Here is a 20,798-nt window from a genome sequence, read left to right as displayed (position 1 = left end):
GTGGCAGCTCGCTTGACCACGGATTTGCAGGTCCCTATCTCAGCGGATGTTATAAAATGAAGTCTGATACTGGGCCCTCGAGCACTGCAATCTGCAGCAGAATCAGTGTTACTACAAGTTTTTGTTGCGGGCCTTCTTTGCACCAACTCGAGCGTATGCTCTACGAACTGTTGTCCTCGATGTGGGGTGCCCCGAGCTACTTGGGACACATGTTTTGGTCCTGTCCGGGCATAAAGGTCTATTGGCATAGATTGGGCAATCAAATCGCTTTGATGTGGAACTGTTCCTGGAGGCCCGTTGATAACTTTCTCTTTACTTTGAAACTGTCCTTGTTCCCAGTGCGAAGGGGTAGCGCGACTTTTGTGCAAAAATCAATACTTATGGGCATTAAAGCCATATTACAATACTGGTTGTTGCCCCAGACCCCGATGCACTGGTGGACTTTGATGAGACAGTTAGCTGGGTTTGAACGTCAAGCTCTTCCCACTTTGTTTCTCCAGTAATGGGTACCGTTCACTGCTATATTGAACCCGCGAGCCAGAAGTAGACTGTTGAACTGATACACATCACTCCATTTTTTCAACTTGGTAGGGTGGCTGTTTCCAGGATGGGTGGGTGGGGAGATTCTTGAGGTTGTTATTGTATGCTGTTTTTGTGGTGTGTTGAGTTTGTATTATTGAAATTGTAATAAAAATGATTTAAACATAATAACACCATGAATAAAAGCCCCTAAGTAATCAAAAATTTACATGTCCTGATTAGTTTACTCTTTTTTTTACATCATAAACATAAATCTATTAAGAACACGTGTTCCGATTAGTTCACTTTTTTAATCATTGTGAAGTGTCGGCAGTTTGAGCTCTGACCAGTGGATTAGCTGAATAGCTGAGTCAGTGATGTCACTTTTTTTACGCCACTGAAGCTCTTTAAAACTGAGGCTGCGCTGCTGCTGCGGCCATCTTTGCCGATGTGATTGAGCACTGATGTTGGGTACCAACCCGCAGTAAGTTGAATTTGTACCAGAAGAACAACTACTTCTGTCATAAATCAGAAAAGTAAGCTCAGAATACGCTTCATCTTCCTATCCCCCCTGACGCAGCTAAACGCTGGTCACCATCGTCGGAGGAGGAAGACTTTTGAACATCCAGGTCTGCACAAGTCAATAAGCTATATTATCCCAGGACAAGCAGGCAGCATATTCTCTACATGTGGGTGACGTCATCCATGGAGCCCCGATCGGATACTCTCGCAAGCAAACTTGCTTGAAGATCTTCAAGCTTGCGAGTGTACCGCGCATGTGTCTTCCCACCCGAGTTAGGGCGCGTGTCTCCTCAGCGTGGCCTCAGTTCTTGTTTTTCCACGGAGCCAAGAAGCCCTGTTCTACAGCTCTGCTGTTTCCTACTTGCCTTTTCGCACTGCGGCTTTCTGTCTTTTATTTTGTTTTTCTTTAAGTTGCTGTGCGGCGCCTCTTTTATTTAAAAAAAAAAATTGTGTTCCTGCTGGTTTTCCTCCAGCAGGCCTTTCTTGGGTTTCAGCCCTGCCGCTAGTCCTCGCTTGGCTGTGGCTGTTTTTTTCTTTCTCCCCTGGCCTCTCACGGGGTTCACCTCGTGTGAGTAGAACGGCCGGGCCCTTTTCCTTCATTGGAATTGAGCTGACGTGGCATCGATCCCCAGTGGTGGCCTCTCCTAATCCCTCTGGTCCCATCTGCTGTGCCTCGTAGGTTCTGTCCTTGGGTAAGTCTCTTCTTTCCTTCCTAGCTGCGTTCCCTCAGTAACGCTGCCAGCTGAGTCTCAGGCAATCATGCCAGCCTTTACGAGACCTTAGAAGCATGCCTCCTTTCACGGGAATACTCATCCTCGAGGTTGCCCTCTATGGAGCACACTGCTGCACCTTCATTACCAGTTTCATTGGTATGGTGCCACCTTTCGAAGCGCTGACTGAATTTGACTGAGCGACGTCGGCTGGGGCTTTGCGCGTTGCCTGGGGGTTTGTTCCTCGACATCTCTGGATCCTGTTCAGGGATTCGAGGGTTCTCAACTTTCTCACCAATCCCTGGTAGTTGAGTCTTCCTTGAAGAAGTCCAACCCCTCGAGGGTGTACGCTGCTGTCCCACCAGGGTGGGAGGGCCGTCTGATGGACAAGTTTGGTCGCTGTCTTTATCAATACTCGATGATGGCAAACCGTGTCTTCAACTATAACTTTATCTTCGCGTCCTATCTCCGGTTCTGTGTGGAAGCCCTCCACTCATTCCGGGCAGGCATGCCCGTAGTAAGGAGTTTCGTCTCCTAGAGGAGACTCTCTCCCAGCTCCGGCTCTATATGTTCTAGGCGGCCTATGATGCCTTCGAGTTGTCCTTGAGAGTCCCAGCTTTTGCGATCGCCATGTGTCGTCTTGCTTGGCTCGGAGTGTGGCTATGAATCCGAATCTCCAAGATCGTCTAGCCAACCTCCCTTGCGTGGGTACTGCGCTATTTGATGACTCCATTGAAGTGGCCACTAAGCGCCTCTCAGAACAAGAACGGTCCTTCGCCTCTCTGGTGTGCCTTAAGCCAAAGACCCTCCATCCCGGCAGTATAAAATCCCTCTCCGGAGGTACCCACAGGATACCACTCCTGCGCTCACTCGGCCTCCTTCGGAGTGGCTGCAATAGCTGCAGCAGCGCCAAGCTACGAGCCAACTGCCGGCTTCGGCAAAACATGGACCGTCTTTTTGACTATTCCAGTATGAGCCTCTGGGCTCCTCTTCCTCTGGAGATTTCTCCCAGCAGACCTCAAAACAAGCACTCAAAATTATAAGGCAAAACACAAGCAGTTCAAACAGAGCAAAACTTTCAAAGAAATCCAGTGTCCAGGTTTTTGGGTGCATCCCACCTTAACATACAGTTCCACTGCCTCGGGTCTTTGTTAGCAAAGCTATAAACAGTCCTGTTCACCAGGGCAGTTTGGATTTAGTAACTTGGAAAAATCTAGAACAGAAACAAACTTTAACCAAAACTGTGCAACAAGAAACCTGGCCAGCATGTCACCTGGTTTTCACAGCCTAACGTGGCTTATCACATACTGTAGTTCTGTAAACCGTGTTTTCTTCCTTAGCACAGAATTCAAAAGGTACACTCAGCTCTGGGAACATGCAGGCTCTCAGCACAGCTCCCTGCTGTGCCCTTCAAGTAATCAATTATGCACAGATGTGAGGAAGAAGCTCTTGGCTCAGCCTGGCTGCTAGCAGAGAAGAAAAAACAAAATGCCAAAACGTTTGCTAGCTTTGCAACTAAAGCTTCCAAGCAGCAACTAACAGTTCATTATCAGAAGGGAGAGACATACAACTCCCCTTCAAACAATTACTGGCATAACTGGTGGCTTCCCTACTATGGACACAGGCAATACACATCCCCTTATTATTTATAAGTGTCCATGGGCACCTCCTCCGGTCCTATCAGACTCTCCTGGATTTCCAAGGGTTCCCCTGGGGTTCCTTCCTCACTCCCTGGGTCAGCAGCAAGCTCCTCCGTGTCCAACATTTGCCAGTCTCCAGCCTCCTTGGGGTGTGGAGAGAGTGGAAGAATCTCTCCTGTTTGCCTCAAGGCTGCTTCCCCCTCTGAGTTCTCAACTGTCCGGGAAGGGTCACTCCAACTCAGCCTCGGTGGGGTTGGGGCCTTCCAAACACAGGCTTGTTTTATCTGCCTAAGTGCAGGAACCTTTCCAGCCTTAACCCTTGCCTGGACAGGTGGCTGGAAAGGAAGTAATCCTCTAACAGACTTGGGCACCTGCCTAACCTGTGTGTAGCTTTTCTGATTAAGCCTTTCCTGCTCTGCCTCATCTGACTCCACTTCCAGGTCTGAGCAGTAGTTAGCCAAATCCACAGACGAGGCTTCCACCTGGTCAGCCCTTTTACAACGGGGTATACTGTATCTCTTCCCAATCCTTGTGGCAAAACCCGGACCGGACTTGGGTTTGACATAGGAAAACCCTGAAACGGGCTTGGGTTTGTCACACTACCTCGATGATTGGTTGATCAAAGCATCCTCTCGCCGGGAGGTTCTGCAAGCGACGAATCAGACCATTTTGCTCCTTCAGAGTCTCGGCTTTGGGGTTAACTTCCCCGTGTCTCGCCTCTGTCCGTTCTAGTCTCTGGAGTTCATCAAAGTGGTCCTGGACACAGTTCGTCTGCGCTCCTTCTTGTCTCGGCCTCGGTAGGAGGCCCTTGTTCGTTTCTGCCGGAAGGTGGCCCATCTGTCCTCAGCCCCAGCTCGACTTCTGATGGTCCTCCTTGGTCAAATGACCTCTACGGTTCACATGACTCCTTTTGCCAGACTTCACCTCCGCATTCCCCAGTTGACTCTTGCGTCCCAAAGGAATCAGTATTGAGACTCTCTCTCTCGATGCGTTGTCATGCCTCCTTTGTTGGAGGACTTTCTCTATTGGTGGCTGCTCTCTTCCAATCCTTCCAGAGTTTTCTGTTCATGCTCCTCCTTCATGACGGACTCGTCGGCCTATGCTTGGGGGGGCTCGTCTGGCTGGTCTTCGTGCTCAGGGTCTTTGGTCCAGTGCAGACTGCCTTTGTCACATCACTTTGCTGGAGCTTCGTGCAATTCTCGCTCTGAAAGCTTTTTGCCACCTGCTTCGCGACCGAGTGGTGCTGATCCGCACAGACAACCAGGTCGCCATGTATTATATCAACTAACGGGGGTGGGGGAGGGGGCTTGGGGTCCCCATCCCTGTGCCTAGGGACATTGCAGCTCTGGGTTTGGGCCATTCGCCGCAATATGTTCCTTTGCGCGGTCTATATTCCGGGCCAGCACAATTGTCTGGCGGACAGGTTGAGTTGTCTTCTGCAGCCTCACGAGTGGTCTCTCCATTCCTGGCTCTGTGTCGGATGTTTGCTCTTTGGGGGGCTCCGGATATCGATCTGTTCGCGTCCCCCCTCAATCACAAGTTGCCCCGCTTCTACTCCAGGGTTTACACCCCTCTCGGGCTCGAAGCGGATGCTTTCTGCTGGAGTGGACGTACCTTTTTATGTATGCGTTCCCTCCATTCCCTCTGATTCTGATGACTCTCGTCAGGTTCCAGTCCACCATGATTCTGGTAGCTCCTCGGTGGCCCCGGAAGCCGTGGTTCTCCCTTCTGTACAACTTAGTTCCAGGGAGCCTCTTCTTCTACCTGTTTTCCTTTTCTGTTTTCGCTGCATCGGGGTTCACTGCTTCGTCCCTACCTGCAGACTCTGCCCTTGACAGCCTGGTTCCTCGAGACTTAATGCCCTCGTTCCAGCTCTCCCAGCCTGTGCTGAACGTCTTGGGGGCATCTTGGCAGGAGTCCACTCGACATTGTTGCCATCAGACGTGGACCCGATTTTCTTCCTGGTGTGCTGCTCAGCAGCTTGAGCCATCCTCTGCCTCCCTGTCTGCTGCCTTAGACTATCTGTTGCACTTGTCGGGCACTGGACTCAAGTCCTCTTCGATACATGTCCACCTTAGTGCCATTACTGCTTTTCATCTGCCGCTTGACGGGAAGCCTATCTCTGTTCATCCTGTGGTTTCCCGCTTCATGTAAGGCCTTTTCCGCGTTCATCCACCCTTTAAACCTCCTCCGGTGGTTTGGGATCTTAACGTGGTTCTTGCTCCTTTCATGTAACCCCCGTTCGAGCCGCTAGTGCGGGCTCACTTGCAGTTTCTTCCTTGGAAGGTTGTGTTTCCTATTGCTTTCACATCTGCCCGTTGGGTCAGTGAGCTTGAAGCCCTGGTAGCGGACCCACCTTTCACTGTCTTCCATCATGATGAGGTGGTCCTCCGTACCCGTCCTAGGTTCTTTAAGGTTGTTTCTGGGTTTCCCATCAACCAATCCATGGTTCCTCCTGTGTTTTTTCCAAAGCCCCCTTCTCACCCTGGAGAAGTGGCTCTGCATTCTCTTGATTGTAAGCGTGCGCTGGCCTTCTACTTGAAGTGCACCACTCCCCATTGCTCTATTCCACAGCTGTTTCTCTCTTTCGATCCTACTCACTTGGGTCGCTCTGTTTCTAAGCGGACCATTTCTAACGGGTTGGCCGCTTCTATCTCTCTGTTCCGCTCAGGCTGGCCTCTCCCTGCCGGGTTGAGTCACAGGCCACGAAGTGCGTGCGATGGCAGCATCTTCTTTCCTCCGCTCGTCTCCCATTGAGGAAATCTGTAAGGCTGCCACTTGGTCCTCGGTACATATATTCACCTCTCACTACTGTCTGGATGCTTTCTCCAGGCGTGACGGCCACTTTGGCTGGTTGGTTTTGCAAATCCTGTTCTCCTTAATTGCCAACTCTCCCTCCATCCCCTTACAGTTAGCTTGGAGGTCACCCACATGTAGAGAATATGCTGCTTGCTTGTCCTGGGATAAAGCACAGTTACTTACCGTAACAGGTGTTATCCCAGGACAAGCAGGCATGATATTCTCACATGTGGGTGACGTCATCTACGGAGCCCCGGCGCGGACAGCTTTTCAAGCAAACTTGATTAAAGTTTCAAGTTTGCACACTGCACCACGCATGTGCGTGCCTTCTCGCCCACTAGAGGGCGCATCCCACCTCGTGGTCCTCAGTTCAAATTTTTCCGCGGAGCAAGAAAGCCCTGTGGATCTGAGCTCCAGTGTTTTTGCCTTCTAGCTGCCGCGTTTAGTTTGTTTTTCCCTTCGAATTAGTTCGCGGTGCTGTTTTCCTTTCGTTTCTTTTCAAAAAAAAAAAAAAAAAGTCTTTCGTTTTTCGTCGGCCTCCGGGGGCTCCCGGAAGCCGTGGCCGCGGGACGTCGGTACGTTCCCGGCCTTCTTCTTTTTCTTCGTGGATGTCCCGTCCTGTTACGGGATTCAAAAAGTGCAGCCGGTGTGAGAGGTTGCTTTCCATCACTGACCCTCACCGGTGGTGCATTGTCTGTCTTGGGCCCGAACATCCGACAGACTCGTGTGATCGCTGTGCTACCTTCCAAAACAGGGCCCTCCGTCGCCGTAAGGCAAGAATGGCCGAATTGTTCGCCGTCGACGCGCCGCCTAAGGCCTCGACGTCGGCCTCGGCTTCGGCCCCGGCCTTGACCTCGGCCTCGGCGTCCTCGGGGGCCTCGGCCTCGCCTCGGCCCTCTTCCTCGAAGGCGTCGTCAGTGAAGCAAGCTTCGGGTAAGTCCTCTGTTCCATCCCCTTCAGCAAAGAAGCCATCCTCGAGTCAGGCCAAGGCGGGTGGGTCGACCCCGGCCCCGCATCGGACCTCGACTCCGCACACCCCGAGGGAATACTCGAGACCGAGGTCGCCCTCCAGGGAGTGTGCCCCGGACTCGGAACTCCCCACCTTCGTGGGGATTCCGGCCTTCCAGGATCTCCTCCGAGCTCTGATCTCATCGGAGCTGTCGGGAGCCCTGGAAGTGTTGCAGCGTGCTGCGGTTCCGGCGGCCTCGACCTCGGCCTGGGCGCCGTCGGTCTCGGAGGCCCCGGCCTCGGCTCCCTCGGGAGCCCCGGCCTCGGCGACCTCGGTCTCGGGTACTGTGGCCCCGTTCACCTCGGTCTCGGCCCCGCCCCGGACCTCGACCTCGGGGGAACCCCCTGAGCGCAGTGTAAGGCCCAAAGAAAAGTTGCGCAGAGTGCGCCGCCTTTCCTCCTCTTCCTCCGGGTCTTCCAGACACGCCTCGCCCTCGACGCGACCTCGGACGGGGCGTCGATCGAGGAAGTCCAAGCGGCCCCGAGGCTCGCCTCGGCGCGACCGTTCCTCGTCGTTCGGGGGCGAGGCGCTGCAGGTGTCGGAGCTGCGCCTCGACAACCCGAGGCTCCTCCGCTCACCCCATGGGAAGTCTTCCCGGGCCGCCTCGCCGAGGAAACGGGAGAGTGTCCCACGAACCCCGGGGTCCTCACCCAAGGGTTCTGCGAGGAGGATAACTTCCCCTTCCCCCTCGAGGGCCCTCGAGAGGGGATCCTGGGATTCGGGATCGGTTAGGGACCCTCATTATTCCCATGAGGCCTCCCCCCCTCTCCTCGGTGGGGCGGTCGAGAACCCCCTCTCCCCAGGCTAGGCCGTCCTCATTTTCATCCTTCGTTCAGGACATGGCCCAAGCCCTGGGGATTGACCTGATGGTAGGCTCTCGGTATTCCAAAGAATTTTTGGAGGAACAGGACCTCCCCACTCTTCCTAGGGAGGTGCCTAGACTCCCTCTCAACAGTGTCCTTCTGCAAACCTGGCTGAAGAACTTGTCAAACCCTCTTACAGTCACGTCTGTGCCTTCAAAAATGGAATCGAAGTATAGGACGATTCCCCCTAAAGGGTTCGATAAGGCGCAGCTCTCACACCAGTCCCTTCTGGTGGAGTCTGCTCTTAAAAAATCACAGCCCTCACGGGTTTCTGCGGCGGTTCCACCAGGCAGGGAGGGGCGGACCCTGGACAAGTTTGGCCGTCGCCTCTATTCAAATTCCCTGATGGCCACCAGGGTTCTAAATTACGCCTTCACCTTTTCCTCCTTTTTGCGTGGTATGGTGAAGGACCTTCCTCAATATCGAAACTCGTTACCGGACTCCCAAAGAGCAGGATTCGACAAGTTTATGTCCAACCTGTCTCAATTGCGGTTGTACCTATTCCATGCAGTGTACGACGCCTTTGAGCTGGTTTCGAGGGTGTCGGCCCTCGCGGTGGCCATGCGCCGCTTGGCCTGGCTTCGCACCCTCGACATGGACCCAAACCTGCAGGAACGCCTGGCAGACTTGCCTTGTGTGGGGTCCGAGTTATTCGACGAGTCATTGGACGCGGCGACCAAGCGCTTGTCGGAACAGGAGCGCTCTCTAGCATCCCTGGTCCGCCCCAAACCTAGGCCCCCGCCGCAGAAACCCTTTCGGCCTCCGCCGCGCCGATACCCTCAGAAGTCGACCCCGGCTTTCTCGAGACCGCCTCCGAGACGTCCGTCTCAGCGAGGCAGAGGGGGACAACCCCAAGCCCCGGCGCAGGGCCCTTCTAAGCCAGCGCCTTCCTTTTGACGGGCTGAGCGGACGGGGCGGGTTCCCCTCCGCACTTTCACAAGAACCCCTTCCTATCGGGGGCCGTCTTCTGTCCTTCCGGGAGGCATGGACCGGGATTACCTCAGACGCTTGGGTGCTCCGGATCGTCTCCGAGGGCTACTCGCTCAACTTTGTGTCCTCGCCGCCGGACAGTCCCCCAAGTTTAGTCCCCTGCAACCGTTCGCAGCTACCGACCCTTATAACCGAAGCCAAAGCCCTCTTGAAGCTTCGGGCGGTCGAGCCGGTCCCCAAGGACCAGTGGGGCACGGGGTTTTACTCCCGCTACTTCTTGGTCCCAAAAAAGACCGGGGACCTGCGCCCCATACTGGACCTCAGGAAGCTCAACAAATTCCTGGCCCGGGAGAAGTTTCGAATGCTGTCTCTCCCGGTTCTGTATCCCCTCTTGGAGGAAGGGGACTGGATGTGCTCCCTCGACCTAAAGGAAGCATACACCCATGTTCCGGTGCACCCCGCCTGTCGAAGATTCTTACGATTCCAGGTGGGGGACCTCCACCTCCAGTACAGGGTACTGCCCTTCGGCCTGGCCGCGTCCCCACGAGTATTCACGAAGTGCATGGTGGTGGTTGCAGCAGCCCTCAGGTCGCGTGGACTTCACGTGTTCCCTTACCTGGACGATTGGCTCATCAAAGCCCCGACCAGGGAGGGGGTTATCTCAGCGACCCGACAGTCTATTGCCTTCCTGCAAACTCTCGGGTTCGAGATAAACTTTCCAAAGTCTCAGTTGAGGCCGTCGCAGTCTCTTCAATTCATAGGTGCGGTGCTGGACACGGTGCGCCTACGCTCCTACCTGCCGACCCAGCGGTTGGAAGCCCTGGTACGGATGAGCCACCAGGTCTCTCAACTGTCGAAGGTGTCGGCCAAGCGCATGATGATGCTGCTGGGCCATATGGCCTCGACGGTACATGTCACACCGTTTGCGAGGCTACATCTGAGGATCCCTCAGTGGACCCTCGCGTCCCAGTGGCGTCAGGAGTGCGACCCGGTGTCTCGCCTCATTTCGGTAACTCCGCCCTTGCGGAAATCGCTGCGTTGGTGGACAGACTCTTCAAATCTGTCCATGGGGCTATTGTTTCGCACTCCGCCCTTTCGCAAGGTCCTTACCACGGACTCCTCGGAGTACGCGTGGGGAGCCCATCTCGACGGTCTTCGCACGCAGGGCCTGTGGTCGACAGAAGACCGTCAGTGTCACATCAACGTGCTAGAGCTGCGAGCCATCTTCCTAGCACTTCGAGCCTTCGTTCACATATTGCAGGACCAGGTGGTCCTCGTCCGCACGGACAATCAGGTGGCAATGTATTATGTGAACAAGCAGGGAGGAACGGGGTCATGGCCCCTCTGCTCCGAAGCTCTTCGCCTCTGGGAGTGGGCGGCCTCCCGGAACATCTTCCTCCGGGCGGTCTACATCCAAGGAGAACGGAATTGCCTGGCGGACAAACTGAGTCGACTTCTGCAACCGCACGAGTGGACTCTACACTCAGCAGTTCTACGCGAGGTTTTCGCTCGCTGGGGAACGCCACAGGTGGATCTGTTTGCCTCTCCGGAGACACACAAACTACCACTATATTGTTCTCGGATGTACTCGCAGGACCGTCTGGAAGCGGATGCCTTCCTACTCGACTGGGAAGGGAGGTTCCTGTATGCATTCCCTCCGTTCCCTCTGATCATGCGAACGTTGGTACACCTAAAATCGTCCACGGCCACGATGATTCTCATAGCACCTCGATGGCCGCGTCAGCACTGGTTCTCCCTGCTGCTCCAGCTCAGTGCCAGAGAGCCTCTTCCCCTGCCTGTCTCTCCTTCTCTGCTGTCTCAGAGTCAAGGATCCATGTTACATCCCAATCTGCAGTCATTGCACCTGACAGCCTGGTTTCTTGTTCCCTGACTCCTCCGGACCTGTCTCAATCGGTGAAGGAGGTGTTGGAAGCCTCCCGCAAGATCTCGACGAGGCTTTGCTATGCGCAGAAATGGACCAGGTTTTCCACCTGGTGCTCGTCTTTTCACCTGGACCCGGTATCAGTTCCGGTATCCTCGGTCTTAGAATATTTATTTCATTTGTCGCACTCCGGCTTGAAAACCACTTCGGTGCGGGTTCATCTCAGTGCGATTTCCGCTTTCCACCAACCTCTGGAGGGACGCCCTCTGTCACTCCATCCCTTGGTGACACGCTTCATGAAGGGGTTACTCAGGGTTTGCCCCCCTCTTAAGCCTCCGTCTGTCGTGTGGAATTTGAATGTAGTTCTGGCTCAACTGATGAAACCCCCTTTTGAGCCACTCAACAAGTCCCTCTTGAAATTTCTGACTTGGAAGGCGGTGTTTCTGATTGCCCTCACCTCCGCCAGGCGGATTGGGGAGTTGCAAGCCTTGGTTGCGGACCCTCCTTTCACTGTCTTTCATCACGACAAGGTGGTCCTCCGCACCCATCCTAAGTTTTTACCTAAAGTTGTTTCTGACTTCCACCTCAATCAGTCCATTGTCCTTCCTGTGTTCTTCCCGAAGCCCCACTCCCATCCGGGCGAGACGGCGCTTCACACGCTTGACTGTAAGAGGGCGTTGGCATTTTATCTTCAACGCACCAGGCCTCATCGGAAGGTTCCTCAATTGTTTTTGTCCTTCGATCCCAATCGATTAGGGCATCCAGTTTCCAAGCGCACTCTGTCTAACTGGTTGGCCGCTTGCATTTCCTTTTGCTACGCTCAGGCCGGCCTTCCTCCCCCGGGTCGAGTCACGGGGCACAAGGTCCGAGCGATGGCAGCTTCGATAGCTTTCCTCCGATCCACTCCGATGGAGGACATATGCAAGGCTGCCACTTGGTCTTCGGTTCATACATTCACCTCTCATTACTGCCTGGACACTTTATCCAGGAGTGACGGCCGGTTTGGCCAGTCAGTTTTGCAAAATCTGTTTTCCTAAATTGCCATCCTCCCACCTGCCCTTTTTTGGTTAGCTTGGAGGTCACCCACATGTGAGAATATCATGCCTGCTTGTCCTGGGATAAAGCACAGTTACTTACCGTAACAGGTGTTATCCAGGGACAGCAGGCATATATTCTCACAACCCGCCCGCCTCCCCGGGGATGGCTTCCTTGCTAGTTATGGAACTGAGGACCACGAGGTGGGATGCGCCCTCTAGTGGGCGAGAAGGCACGCACATGCGTGGTGCAGTGTGCAAACTTGAAACTTTAATCAAGTTTGCTTGAAAAGCTGTCCGCGCCGGGGCTCCGTAGATGACGTCACCCACATGTGAGAATATATGCCTGCTGTCCCTGGATAACACCTGTTACGGTAAGTAACTGTGCTTTATCCAGGGACAGCAGGCAGATATTCTCGCAGCCCACCCACCTCCCCGGGTTTGCTTCTTTGCTAGCTATCTGAACTGAGGCCACGCTGAGGAGACGCGCGCCCTAACTCGGGCGGGAAGGCACATGCGCATGCGCAGTACACTCGCAAGCTTGAAGATCTTCAAGCAAGTTTGCTTGCGAGCTCCGTGGATGACGTCACCCACATGTAGAGAATATCTGCCTGCTGTCCCTGGATAACACCTGTTACGGTAAGTAACTATGCTTTTTCACAGTTGGGTACAGCACATAAGATAAATAGCTGTTACCTTTAACAACTGTTTCATATGAACTGTGACTGTTTTCAAAGCAGAGCTGCACATTAAGTTAAGCTAGAGTTTTTTTGAATGCTTAAGATTTATAAGAACTTACTGATAAGGAGGTTTTTTTACAATCCTGTGAGGTGCTTACCCTTTCTAGTCTTTCAGCAAGGTTTGTTCTGGCTGAAGATGAGGCTCTGAAGCTTTTTCCTCCTTGTAATAAGGATAGATTTGGTACATAATTATTTTTTTGTTTTTTGGCGTTTAATAATTCCAAGAGAACAGAGTAGGTATTTTCTAGAGCATTGAATTGAACCTTATCTCCTGCATTATTTTGATAGAACTGTGGCTAATTCCCATTGTGGCTCCTTGTTACTCTGGTTAAGTAATTTAACTCTCCATTGCTCCAGGTATAAGATTCAGATTGTGAGCTGACTACAGGCAGAAAAAGGAGATGTACATAATATATGTAGACTGATATACCAGTGAAAGGCAGTATATAAAAATCCATGACTAATATCCTTTTACCTGTTTTTTACAAGTTTGTAGTATGAAAGGCTGCATTGGAGATTACTATATTTATGTTGATTTGTCTTCTGAGTGGACACTGATTTCAAATCACTTTCCGTTTCCTCTCAGTGTTCTGGAAGCTCTTACATGGGAGGAAGAGCAGTCAGCGAGATGTGCTCCTGTTCGGCCTTTGTGATTCAGGGAAGACACTACTTTTCAGCAGGGTAAATGTTTTAATATGTAAAAAATTATTTGTATTTTGTAGACAGGTAGAAAATTAGATCATACAATAGAAAAGATCAGGATGTCTGTAGAATTTTGTTAAAGGAGTAATCCAGTGTTGAATGAGCTAGCACCTACTCACTTTAGCAAGGAAATATATTTCCAGTGAAGTTGGTGAGACATTTTTGAAATATGGGTTGTCCCCATGGCCGCATACCATTTGCGGAAGGAATCCACTCCAGATTTTTTTCTCTGTGCCTCTGGTGTACTTCACTGGGCTCTTTAGCACTACCTATAGTTTTCCCTTCTACATTCGTGCCAGCAGGAGTGTATTAGTTCTGCTCTCCCCATTTTATCATTTTATTTGGTGTTTTTTGTTGTCCCATTTTCAAGGTTTCTGGTGCTCGGAGTGTTTGTTCAGCTCTGCCTGCATTGAGATCACATAGTCTTTGGTCTGCAGCTGCCAGCCAGCCTGCATTTACTTCACAGGAGCTTGGGGCCGTCTCCATCTCTCTCCTTTTGCTGAACAAAGGTTCAAGCACAAGCTGTTGGACAGCTGTAGGAGACTTGGTGGTGTCTAGTAGGGTGTTGGCTGTGTCTTCTCCCTGAGTGTGTCCATCAGTCCACAGGGGTGGAGGTGCATTTGGGCATAGGGTCTGACTGGCAGTCTGAATATCAGTGTTGAAGCATTCCCAGCATGAGGCAGCGTTTCTCTGATTTACATCTAGGGAGCTGAGGAAGGCTGCAGCACATTATCAGCACAGGTCACAGTGAGTAAAGGCTGTCGCAGCCTGTGAGATGAATTGGGGAAGGTTTGAAAATTGAAGTTTTGAGGGTTTCTGCATGTCCCCCTGAGTTCCCATCTGAAAAATCCTAAAATTTCAGTTTTGCACTTTGTTAAATGTGGAAAATATTGCAATTTTGCTGTGAATTTCTTAGTGGTGAGCAAGCCGCTTGGTAGAAGCAGGCAGCGGCTCAGAAGAGAGAAGAGGTGATCTGGGAGGCAGGAGGAAGGTAGGAAGCGGAAGTTTAGTGGCAGCGAGGAGCGGGTAGAGGCGAGAGTTAGCTCCGCCCACCCGTACCGCGTCACCAGAGACGTCAGCGCCCGGACTCCCCCTTAAGAGGAGGGAGCTGCGGCGCAAAGGTAAAGTGAGCAAGCCGTGTGGTAGGAGCAGGCAGCGGCTGAGAAGAGAGAAGAGGTGATCCGGGAGGCAGGAGGAAGGTAGGAAGCGGAAGTTTAGTGGCGGCGAGGAGCGGGTTGAGGCAAGAGTTAGCTCTGCACACCCGCACCGCATCACCAGAGGCGTCAGCGCCCGGACCCCCCCTTAAAGGGGGGGGAGCTAATGGCGCACAGCCGTTCGGCGTGCGGTGAAGGCGAGCAGCAAAGGCGCTCGCCTTAGCGAGAGCACCTTTGTGAAGGGCCTTGAGAAGTGCCACTGCATCCAAGAATACAAAGGGGCAACAGGCGCAAGAGAACACTCACAAGCATAAAGTAGCAGAAGAGGGCAGCAGAAGAGGGTAAAGGAAAGGAAAAAGTAGACACATACACAAGCAAAAGGTTACTGGCAGGCGCAGAGGGTCAGGAAGAGGAGATCAACACGACGCACAAGCAGAAGGGAGCATACGATTAGGAAGAACCAGGAACAGGAGTGAGCACACAAGCAAAGAGTACAAGAACTTCTAGAAGGCAGACAAGAATGGAAGCTGCAGGAGCCCAGGGGTTGAGCTTCCCAGTGTTCTGCATGGACTGCCACATGTACGACTACCTCCCCTCGGGGAGACAGTCGTATGTGTGCGGACGATGTCAGGAGCTGAATAGCTTGAAGAGTGAAGTCAGTCATCTGAGGCACAGGATCCGGGAAGACCCCTTTCAGACAGCCGAATACCCTATGAGAGAGGGGCACATCGAGGAGCAAGTCAGGGAGCTCGAGAAGTTCATCGAGGAAGCCTAGAGGAGAGTGGAAGTACAAGATCAGGAGCAGCACAGGATCGAGGAAGCTACACTGAACGGAGGACAGGAACCACCTGACAACAAGACAGAAGGACCCCATGGAAGACACTCGCTGGAAGAAGAGGCAAGATCCTACCAGCGACCTGAGGGAGAAGAAACGATTAGCACCAAGGACACTGATCTGTGACCACAGCGGAGACTGAAAAAGGGGAAATCTGCAGTCCTGGTCAGAGACTCGATCCTAAGACAGATGGACAGTCACATAGCAGGAAGGAGAGAGGATAGGCTGGTGACCTGTCTCCCAGGAGCAAGAACTAAGGACATCGCTGACAGGATTGATAGGATCCTGGAGGGAACAGAGACGGAGCAGACGTGAGTGTTAGTCCACGTCGGGACAAACGATGTCACCAGGAGAGACTACAACAGGAATGCACTCACCGAACAGTTCAAGATCTTGGGAAGGAAGCTGAAGATGAGGACACAGAGGATAGCGTTCTCGGAGATCCTACCAGTACTGAGGGCTGATGTGAAGAGGCAGAAGGAGCTGCAATCAATCAATGCGTGGTTGAGGAGATGGTGCGAAGAGGAGGGTTTTCACTTCGTGAGGAATTGGACAACGTTTTGGGGCAAGAACAAGCTCTTCAGGAGAGATGGACTACACTTGAGCACGGCAGGAACAAGACTACTAGCAAACAACGTCCGGAGAGGAATAGAACAAGCTTTAAACTAGGAAGAAGGGGAAGCCGTCAGTCGACCAGGAGTCGATGATTCGGAAGACAGTATCCCAAAAGGATACTGGGTGGGAAAGATGCGGGGAGGACACCGAAGACACAAAACAGGCGATGAAATACCAACAGAATCATGAGGAGGTTAAGAGAAGTCTTCTACAAGGGGGGTGGGGGGGAGTCGAAATGAAACAAGAGGAAGGGATGGACCAAAAGGAGGAAAATGAGAACGTACCACAAGGAGATAACATAAGTAACAATAAACAGGAGAAAGGGGATGGCAAGGACAACGAACCACAAGGGGAAGTAACAAAAAAACAAAACTATCAAGACTTAAACTGTATGTACACGAAAGCAAGAAGCCTGAAGAGCAAAATGGGTGAACTAGAAATCATGGCTAAGGATGAGAACCTAGATGTCATAGCAATCACGAAAACATGGTGGAACGAAGAAAACAAATCGGACATAGTACTGCCAGGGTACAAGCGCTACCGAAGAGACAGGACACACCAGAAAGGGGGAGGAGTAGCACTTTATAAAGGATGCCATTCACTCGACCGGAGTGGACACAACAGTGGCAAATGACTGACCGAAATCAATATTGGTTAAAATACCAGGAAGAAAGGGAACCGAGATAAAGATGGGACTGTACTACCGCCCACCTGGACAAACAGAGGCAATGGATGAAGAACTGAGGGCCGAATTGAGGAGAGAATGTAAAAACGCAAACACCATAATTATGGGAGATTTCAACTATCCGGGTATAGACTGGAGCCATGGAGCTTCAAAATGTTCCAAGGAAACTGGAACTCCTGGAGGCTGTGCAGGACTGCTTCTTGGAGCAGCTCGTCAGGGAACCAACGAGAGTGACAGCTATACTGGATTTAATCCTCAGCGGGCTGAAAGGACCTGCACAAGAAGTGGAAGTAGTAGGACCATTAGGAAACAGTGATCACAACATGATCCGATTCAAAGTGGAAATAGAAATGCCAAAGGGGAGGAGGACCATTGCAACAGCATTCAACTTCAAGAAAGATAATTATGACGCCATGAGGCAAATGGTAAAGAGAAAACTCAAGCGCAGCTCCAGAAAAACACAGAAGGTGGAGCAAGCCTGGACCTTATTCAAGGACACGGTAAACGAGGCGCAAAACCTATATATACCCAGATTTAGAAAAGGGAGCAAAGAGAATCAAACAAAAAACCCGGCTTGGTTAACCAATGAAGTTAAGAATGTGATAGGAGACAAGAAAAAATCTTTCAAGAAATGGAAAAAGGATAAAACCGAGGAAAACTGGAAAGAGCACAGGAAACATCAGAGAGAATGTCACCGTGTGGTCAGAACAGCGAAAAAAGAGTATGAGGAGAGACTTGCCAAGGAGGCACGGAACTTTAAACCATTTTTTTGATATGTGAAGGGAAAACAACCAGCGAGGGAGGAAGTGGGACCCCTGGATGAGGGAGACAAGAAGGGAGTGGTAAAAGAGGAAAAGGAGGTGGCGGACAGATTAAACAAGTTCTTCTCGTCAGTCTTCACGAAAGAGGACACATCCAACGTGCCGAATCCAGAAAAAACCTTCAAAGGGGACCAAGAGGAAAAACTATTGTCAATAGAGGTGAGCCTCGAAGACGTACTCAAACAGATAGATAGATTAAAAACAGACAAATCGCCGGGACTGGATGGAATCCACCCGAGAATACTGAAGGAGCTCAGAGATGAAATAGCGGAGTTACTACTAAAGATCTGCAACCTATCTTTGAAAACAGGGGCAATCCCGGAGGACTGGAGGATAACGAATGTTACACCTATCTTCAAAAAGGGATCCAGAGGCAACCCGGGGAACTACAGACCAGTGAGCTTAACCTCAGTTCCGGGGAAAATGGCTGAATCATTAATCAAAGACAGCATCAATGAGCATATAGAGAGAAATAATCTGATGAGAACCAGCCAGCATGGTTTCTGTAAAGGAAGATCTTACCAAACGAACCTACTGTACTTCTTCAAGGGGATAAACAAACAATTGGACCATGGTGACCCCATAGACATCATGTATCTGGACTTCCAAAAAGCCTTCGACAAGGTACCCCATGAGCGCCTGCTAAGAAAACTGTGGAACCACGGAGTGGAAGGAGACGTGCACAGATGGATCTGTAATTGGCTGGAGGACAGGAGGCAGAGGGTGGGAATAAAGGGACACTACTCGGAATGGGAAGCAGTTACGAGCGGTGTCCCGCAGGGGTCAGTGCTGGGACCACTGCTGTTCAATATATTCATTAATGACCTAGAAGCAGGGATGAAGTGCGAGGTTATAAAATTTGCGGACAACACAAAACTCTCCAGCAGGGTTAGAACTGTTGAGGAATGTAAAGAGCTACAAAGGGACCTGAACAAACTGAGTGAATGGGCGAATAAATGACACAAAGGGAAAGGAAACCCGATGTACAACTATAGCATGAGGGGGATGGTATTGGGGAAAAGCAACCTAGAAAAGGACTTGGGGGTTCTGGTGGACCAAACAATGAAGCCGGGGGCGGCCTCAAAGAAGGCAAACAGAATGCTGGGCATTATCAAAAATGGAATCACTACCAGAACCAAAGAAGTTATCTTGCCGCTATATCGGGCGATGGTGTGCCCGCATCTGGAGTACTTCGTTCAATACTGGTCGCCGTACCTTAAGAAGGATATGGCGACACTCAAGAGAGTCCAAAGAACAGCAACAAAAATGATAAAGGGCATGGAAAACCTTCCATATGCCGAGAGGCTGTAGAAACTGGGGCTCTTTTCCCTGGAAAAACGGAGACTTAGAGGGGACATGATAGAAACTTACAAGATCATAAAAGGTATAGAGAGGGTAGAGAGGGACAGATTCTTCAGACTGTCCGGGGAAACAAGAACAAGCGGGTACTCAAGAAAATTGAAGGGAGACAGATTCAGAACGAATACTAGGAAGTTCTTCACTCAGAGGGTGGTGGATGCCTGGAATGCACTTCCAGTGGAGGTGGTAGAGCAGAGTACGATTTTGGGTTTCAAGAAGGGGTTGGACAGGTTGCTGAAGGGGATTGAGGGATATAGATAGAGGGGGTACTATACAGGACAAAATGTCTTCAGTAGAGGATCACTTGCAGGTCACTGACCTGGGGGGCCGCCGCGGGAGCGGACTGCTGGGCACGATGGACCTGTGGTCTGACTCGGCAGAGGCGATGCTTATGTTCTTATGGTGGCCATTTTGGATTTTTAATGATCTTTTTTTCTAAAGCTTCCTGCTTCTCCAAAACTGCAGTTTTTGCCTCAAAGCTTGTTGAGATGGAGTCCTTGGGCTCTACTACTGTGAATCTTTACCAGGATTGCACAAATTTAGTGCCTCAAGAGTGTCCTTGTGCCACGTGCTGGATGGTGCTGTTGGGAGAGGCGGCAGCACCAAGCTTAGCTTCTTCCATTATTAAGCAGGTGACAAAACGCTTGGCTAGCCTGGTGGGATGGCCTTTTTTATTTTTGGGGCTTGGCACATTGGGTAGTTGCGTGCTTGGCTGTGGAATCTCTGCAGCCTAAGAAACACAAAGTTAAGTCATCAAAGGGCGACTTTACACCTCAGGAACCCGGAAGCTTTCTCAGAATTTATGAAACATTTGTGGAATGAGTTTCAAACCCAGCATTCTTTCCCTGCGCAGTCCCACTCTGCCTCCAATGTGTCTCTGGGCAACAGTATAATAATGGGTGATTTCAGTTACAATATCATAAAAACTCAATAACTTATCCACATTCAATCTAGGAGATTAATCAAACACCATGTAAATCAGTGGTCTCAAACTCAAACCCTTAGTGGGGCCACATTTTGGATCTGTAGGTACTTGGAGGGCCGCAGACAAAATAGTTAATGTCTTATTAAAGAAACTAGTGTTTAAGCCCGTTACAATAATGGGTGCTAGAGTAGATGTCTGTATGTCTTTTTTTGTTTTTTATTTGTCTCTCTCTCTCTCTCTCCTTGGACGCTGTCTGTCTGTCATTCTTTGTGTCTGTGTCTCTCCCTGGTCCCCTGTCTTTGCGTCTTTCTTTCTGTCTGTCTCCCTGGCCCCCCTGCATGCCAAAGCAGCCTCCTTTCCCTCTCCCCCTGTTGTGCAATGCCTGCCTGCTTCTTGGCCCCCTTCTGTTCCCCCCCATGATTGCTCTCTGCCCCCAGAACAACCATCCCCCCAAAGCAGCCCCCTTTCCCTCCCCCCCCCTGGCCCCCAGTTGTGCCATGCCTGCCTGCTCTGTGGCCCCCTTATTCCCCTCCCCCTGATTGCTTTCTGCCCCCAGAACAACCATCCCCCCAAAGCAGCCCCCTTTCCCTCTCCCCCTGTTGTGCAATGTCTGCCTGCTCCGTGGCCCCCTTCTGTTCTCCCCCATAATTGCTGTCTGCCCACAGCACAACTCTCCTTCCAAAGCAGCCCCCTATCCCCCTGTTGTGCAATGCCTGTTTGCTCCATGGCCCCCTTCTATTCCTCCCCCCCATGATTGTTTTCTGCCCCCAGCACAACCATCCCCCCAAATCAGCCCCCTTTGCCTCTCCCCCTGTTGTGCAATGCCTGCCTGCTTTGTGGCCCCCCTTCTGTTTCTCCCCCTCCCTGATTGCTGTCTGCCCCAGCACACCCCTCCCCCCAAAGCAGCCCCCTTTTGCTCTCTCTCTGGCCCCCTGTTGTGGCATGCCTGCCTGATCCATGGCCCTTTTCTGTTCCCCCATGATTGCTGTCGGCCCCCAGCACAACCATCCCCCCAAAGCAGCCCCCTTTGCCTCTTCCCCTGTTGTGCAATGCC

General features: G+C 51.7%; 1 protein-coding gene across 2 annotated transcripts in view; it reads left to right on the top strand.

Moving 5' to 3' along the window:
• Window positions 1–20,798, top strand: part of SRPRB (SRP receptor subunit beta) — a 371,725-nt gene that overhangs the window by 74,142 nt on the left and 276,785 nt on the right. For both annotated transcript variants that reach the window (XM_033959324.1, XM_033959325.1), the window contains one exon: window positions 13,235–13,329. In XM_033959324.1, the coding sequence (XP_033815215.1) occupies window positions 13,235–13,329 (95 nt within the window). The remainder of the gene's footprint in view (window positions 1–13,234; window positions 13,330–20,798) is intronic.

Source organism: Geotrypetes seraphini, chromosome 9 (genome assembly GCF_902459505.1).
Source record: "Geotrypetes seraphini chromosome 9, aGeoSer1.1, whole genome shotgun sequence".
NCBI lineage: Eukaryota > Metazoa > Chordata > Amphibia > Gymnophiona > Dermophiidae > Geotrypetes > Geotrypetes seraphini.
The sequence above is the reverse complement of the archived record's forward strand: the minus strand, read 5'-3'. Positions and strand labels throughout refer to the sequence as shown.